General features: G+C 33.8%; 1 protein-coding gene across 1 annotated transcript; it reads right to left on the reverse strand.

Moving 5' to 3' along the window:
• Positions 1 to 4,213: 4,213 nt before the first annotated feature.
• LOC149223450 (peroxidase 11-like) lies at positions 4,214 to 6,205 on the reverse strand. Its single transcript, XM_089383303.1, has 4 exons — positions 5,939 to 6,205; positions 5,493 to 5,684; positions 5,221 to 5,386; positions 4,214 to 4,768 (listed from the first exon to the last, which is right to left on the reverse strand). The coding sequence occupies exons 1-4, from the start codon at positions 6,161 to 6,163 to the stop codon at positions 4,365 to 4,367; spliced, it is 987 nt and encodes a 328-aa protein (XP_089239429.1). The 5' UTR covers positions 6,164 to 6,205; the 3' UTR covers positions 4,214 to 4,364.
• Positions 6,206 to 6,540: the final 335 nt, after the last annotated feature.

Here is a 6,540-nt window from a genome sequence, read left to right on the forward strand (position 1 = left end):
CTTAGCCATAAAGGCTCAACTCACCACAGACCCAACTCACACAAAGCTTCTTCTTTGTGCTCCGATACCATGATAAAAAATGGAAAGTCAAATTAGAAAGAAGAAAGAAACTTACAAACTGAAACTAGCAGCTCACAAGTGAGCCAAGCTATACTTGGAGACTGCCCAAGCAATACTGCTCTATCCCATTGATCATGAAATCAAAAATAAATAAGTTTACTTTCAATTTAGGGAGATCAAAACACCATGATAGAAAATGGAAAGTAAAATTAGAAAGGAACTTACAAACTGAAACTAGCAGCTCTCAAGTGAGCTAAGCTATACTTGGAGACTGCCCAAGCAGTATTGCTCTATCCCATTGATCATGAAATGAAAAATAAAAAAGTTTACATTCAATTTAGGGAGATCAAAACTATCTCATAGAAAATAGAAACTAAGTCTAAACTAAGACACACATACAACTGTGAAACAAAATTTCTCCTTTAATTTCAACTCGATGTCTGCAGTTCATTTTGCTTGTTGAATCGTAGTGAGCCAGCCATTCAACAAATGAGAAAAGCCAAGAGACTAAGAGATTTGAAGCAACAACTAGAATGAACGAAATTAAGACATCCAAGGAAGCGTGGGATACCTTTAAGAGGATTTTTCATGTAAAGGGGACTAGTCTAGTTGAAGATGGAGAATTTGGTGAATCCCACTATGGACAGCTGTAAGTGGACGAAAATTTGTTGATTCTAGCAACAAAGCTTGCTAATAACAATTTGGTGATTCTAGCAAAAGAGCTTGCTGATAACAATTTCGTGAATCCGACAATAAATCTTGTTGATGACAATGAAGTTGTCATTGAAGCAATCAATGCTATGGTGAATCCAACAATTAATATTGTTGATGTAAATTTTGATGAGGAATTATTGGCTAAAGATGGATGGTTGCAGATGATGCAACAGAAACACCAAATTGACATGACATTATTCAGTGAGAAAAACCCACTTCAGTCTGAAAACCAAGTGGAAGACAACATGTTTGAAGTAGAACAGGTTAGTACAAAAGTGTAAGAGACAGAGACAAAGGCAGAGATAGAGACAAAGAATGAAGCCCACAAAGAGAAGAAAGAGATAGAAACAGAGGCATAGGTAGAGAAGGAAACATAACAGGAGAAAGCTCTCATCACATATCAGAAGGAACATAACCAATGTGGTTCTGCAAATATTTTTAATTCTAACATTGATTTCCAATGTGAAGGTACACATAACAATTATGAAGGAGAGTTAAAGTTCCATGAAGCATGGCCTACAACACCATGCCTTGATAAGGTTTGCATAGACGTTGTAGAAATGAATGTTGAAGACAACATGCATGATGAACACATCAATGAAATTTTTAGGAATTGGAATTTTGAAAAGATAAAATTGTATTTTCATACTATGTTGTAGTAGATTTATGATGAAAAGTGTACAATAGAAGATAATATGTGGCAACAACCCACATACAAGTTGTTTTTTGAAGAGCTCCAAGACATTCTTAGACAGCTTGGAAAAATGGAAAACCTACACCAACAAATGATGAAACTGAAATTTAAAGCCTACAACAAGAAAAAACATTGAAACAATTTAAAAGGTACATGATTCAGAAGAAGACAAGAAAATAAGTAAATATAGTTGAAGTGTCAATTTTTTTAAATTGTAAGCCTAATTGAGACATAGACTAGGAGACATCTTAATTAAATTTTTATGTGGTTACTTAAGGAGTAGTGTTGGAGAATCTAATTTCAACCACCTGCTAGGTGTCAAAACTGTCCATCCAAGAGTCCTAGTTCAGTTTCACTTAGTCCAATTTAGTTTAGTGTAGTCATAATTTATTACTGATATCTCCAATGTAATATTGAGAAGAGCAATCCTCTAATCAACATTAGTTTTATTTTTTTGGGTAAACACTAAAGCAAGAACCTTGCTTTGGAAAATGTTGCCAAGAATGTGAGGCCGTCAGCCGGAGACAAAGTTAGAAAGATTTTTGTGGGTGAGGACCGAGGATTTACCAATAAAATCGAAAAAAAAATATCAGTAAAGTTGTAGCCATCCTGATTCTTCGCACCATGCGAATGAGGTAGCAACGATAAGGTTTGGGCATGTAGTTACCCTAACCTCCTGCCGCCAAATCTCCATTGTTGAAGCTGTGTAAAGATCGACAGCATTGAGAATGCCAACAAACCTTCCCATGTAGATAGGAGGGAACCTCATTAGTGGGACCTTCGTCACCGACTGTTGGATCTTAAGATCCAGAACCATGAGAAATATGGTAAATGCGTTAACATAAAATCGACAATTATACATGAATATTTCATCCGTTAATCAAACACATCCAAATACCACAGGGCGAACGTAACAAAATATTACAGATATATATAAGTGTCATAGGAATTTACAAATGGCAAGTCATACAACAAAAACTTAGGATGGTTATAAGGTGAACCAAAGTTTAGTGTGATGAAAATATATGATAACGAGAATGCGATTCAAGTTTTAAGAAAGAACGGAATGGTTATATGTTCCATACGAGTAAGGGAGATAACGAGAATGTGATTCCAAGTTTTTAAGAAAGACCGGAAAGGTTATATGTTCCATACTAGTAAGGGAGATACAATAACACTCGGTAAGAAAAACCCACTATTGAGACATACACTAGGAACTAAGCAAGGTTCAATAGTTTTATATAATGTGCTAATGTGATTCCAAGTTTCTAAGAAAGACCGGAATGATAACACTTCGTAAGAAAAACCCAATATTGAGACATACAGTAGGAACCAAGCAAGGTTCCATAGTTTTATATAATAGGCTAAAAGAGGAATTACCAGGACGGGATGATAATTGAATGCTAATAAACTAAAAAAATATAAAACATATTTGAAAAGTAAAAAGGTATTTTAACATTTCAAGCGATTTCTTTATTAAAAAAAAAAAAAAAAATTATACCGTAAGTCCTCATAAGTCCCCATTTTATGTGGATGCATTTTATGTGGATGTTTTTCTTCGGAATTAACTGGAGATAGCAGTAACAACGAGATGACTTTTTATTAATGATCTACGGTTTTTAAGGAAAAAATTATTTATTTAAACATTTCAAGTGATTTCTTTATTAAAAAAAAAATAATAATAATACCGTAAGTCCTCATAAGTCCCCATTTTATGTGGATGCATTTTATGTGGATGTTTTTCTTCGGAATTAACTGGAGATAGCAGTAACAACGAGATGACTTTTTATTAATGATCTACAGTTTTTTAGGAAAAAATTATTTATTTATTTTTTCAAGTACTGAAGAATCGTGGCATAGTTTTATATAATTATTTTTTTTCAAGATTATCAATATATTCATGTCATGGGACTTGAACTAGGGTGAGAAGGTTATCATTAAACTCTCTTAACCACCGAGGCTATACATATTCAAAACATTGTTTTCTTAGATTTACCTATATACACTTTAATTCCGTCTAGTTTATCTCACGTACTTAGAGCTGAATGAATGCGGCTGTTTAGAAAAGGAGATAAATCTATAACTATAGTGATTTGAAAAAGAAAATTGTTTTAATAAAAAATATTGTTTTAATAAAAAAAAGTTAATGGTGTTTATATTTTTGGAATTTTTGAAATTTAAGCTAAATTTTAATGTTTGTTATTTAAAATTCGTTTTTCATTATTTATATATATATATGAATTCAGTATTTTGAAAAATTCTAAAACACTTGGATTATGTAGAGCTCACAACTCAAACTTGTTATTCTAACCAATCTTTCAGTAGAAAAATAGACTAAAAAAATCTCCAAAAAATATAACAACTAACTGCAACATTGAAATCATATTTTTTTAAATTTATCTTTTTATAAGACATTGTTTAATTTTTATTAATTTTAATTTTTTTTCAATAAATTTTTCCTAATTTTATTTAAAATTTAATAAAAAATTAAAATATAAAATATAAAATATACATCATCTTAATTTTTCATATATTTAAATTTATTTATATATTTTAAATAAACCAAGAAAAACCCTTAAAAACTTATCGCAATATTCCCCTAAGAAAAACCAAAACCACATCACAGAAAAATTAAACTACACCTTCCTATAGATGATGGTAGTTTATCTTTTATCTTTTACTCAAATGCAATAGCGAAACGTAATAATAAATTTCATTTCCATTGAAGAAAACACCATAAAAAAAAATATTACAATCCTTTTGCAAAGAATCAGGGCAAATCAGAGACAGAATTATATTTGCTGTCATGAAGAAGCAACGTTCCTATAGAGTATTCACTCTTTTATTCTTCCCAATTATTGATATTAATTGTGAATGCATCTAACAGATAAAACCCTTATTGGTTGACGATGCGGCAGTTCTTCCTCACTTCACCGGTCAGTAGTGTTACAGGATTCACTATATTTCCCATCTTCACCATTGAGTCCGAGAAGTCCTTGGCAAATCCGAGAGGGTCAGTGGCATACTCTTTGACAATAAGCGCCGTTATGCTCGCCAGGCCATATGTATACATCTCTTGGTCAGAGGGGAGGAGCCCTTCTCCATTCACCAAGTTAATGTAATATGAATTATCGAACAGCGTGGGGCTTACATGATCCAAGGGTGACAAGTTGTCATCTCCACCAGATGCAGGGCAGGTCGCTTTCAATCCAGATAAATAAAGTTCATTACCTGCACTCTGGTCATTATAAAGCCTTTGCCTAAAACTTGTGCATCGAGCTTGTCCAATTGTGTGCCCCCCTGTGAACAATGGGCACCCCAGAAATGTTAACATTAACTGTATATCAATTGCAGATTTTGGAATATTTAAATCAATTATTTGATTTTGTTACCATTTATCAAGTTTTTTTTGAATACTTCAGAATTTCTATAATTGAGTTAGCTTTAGTAAAATGGAAAGCAGATTTTTCAAAATTTTCAATTGAGTTAAGTTTAGCAAAATGAAATCACTATCTTTATATTAATTGTAAATTTCAAAAAACTAATGATAAAAGCATGGCGTTTACTTAGAGGCACCCTTATGTTTTATTGTAAATTTAGAAAATATCCTGGAATCTAATAATAAAGAGAGTAATTGTAAATTTAGAAAATATCCTGAAATCTAATAATAAAGGGAGTAATCAATTGTTTAACCATTTTATTAATCCTCTGATTAGAAATATTCCTAGAATCTAGGATCAACATTCACTTACCAACCAGGGCCACCATATCTGTGACGGACAGGCCTTGCAATAAAAACTTTCCAATGAGATTCTGGATAGTTGCATTGGGCGTGGGAATATTGGTGTTCGCCTCCACCAAACTGGCAGTTGTGGAGTCCTTTCTTCCCACGGGAACGTCCCAGTATGGGCCTCCAGACTGAGAAACAGAAAATATAGTTGAGATGGATGTATAACAAAGTTAACACTGGATCTATGGATGTTATATTTAATAGGCTATGATTATTAATATGAAGATGGTATACCAGTACTACTCCATCTCGGGCAGCGAGGGCAAGTATGTCGGCACAAGACACAACACCGGGGCACGCAGTCTCCAGTCTTTCCTTGATGGCATCTATAACTTCAAATCCTCTGATCGAATTTACATTTGGATTTGCTGTTTTCTCGCCTTTAAACGTTGGTGTGTCATCCAACAGTACAGACGCATCGCAGCCCTGCATTAATTCCAAATATGCTAGTAATGACTAAAGCTCAGAAGTAAAATAAGATTAATATTTTGGAATTCGACTACAATGGAATGTTATCTTTTTTACTTGGTCCATTGTAATGAGTTTGAGTAGGCTCCTGTCGTATGGAGTTAAATACCTCGTATATCTAACCGTCAACCCAAATCTAGAGATTCATCATCATGTATGTATATAAATGAATTAATAAATTTTAAAATGCGATTTACACACAAACAGAATACCTGAACAAAACAGTCGTGAAAATGCAGACGAAGTATGGAAGCTGCCATACGAGCTTCTTTCAACGTTGCTAATTGCATCTCCTGGCTTACAATGGGAACTGCAAGGGGGCATGACTTCTCGTAATAATCTACAGACAACAATGGAGTTGGAAATTCTGCAGGAATGGCAGGAATGGATGCCAAAGCCACCAGAAAAATCGCTACGAAAATAAGAAGTTTGTCCATTTTGGCAGACTAATACAGACTCTCTTAGCTGGAGAACTGATGTTTGACCGAGGGACAGCTTGCTGGATATCTAGTATCTGGCCATTTTATAGAAATTCTTAATACCTTGTAGAGTGCAGAACCTCCAACAAGAACTACCTAAATGGCAGAGTTGTGGTTGCACCTGTCATCTTCTCCATACTGATCAACAACACAAACCAAACCAAACTTCAACAGTCTTTTAACTCCTAGATAGAGACAGAGAGAGTTGATATTGCTTTTCTGCACATGAAGACACATACCGTTGGGTAATGTTTGGTCTTTTTGTTTTGGGAAGATAAAATTTTACTAGTTTTCTAACGTTGGCCATGGTTGACAGAATGGTTTTCCCCACTGGA

This window comes from Pinus tabuliformis, chromosome Q, assembly GCF_031772625.1.
Source record: "Pinus tabuliformis cultivar Carrire ecotype Pingquan chromosome Q, CPIR1, whole genome shotgun sequence".
Taxonomy (NCBI): Eukaryota; Viridiplantae; Streptophyta; class Pinopsida; order Pinales; family Pinaceae; genus Pinus; species Pinus tabuliformis.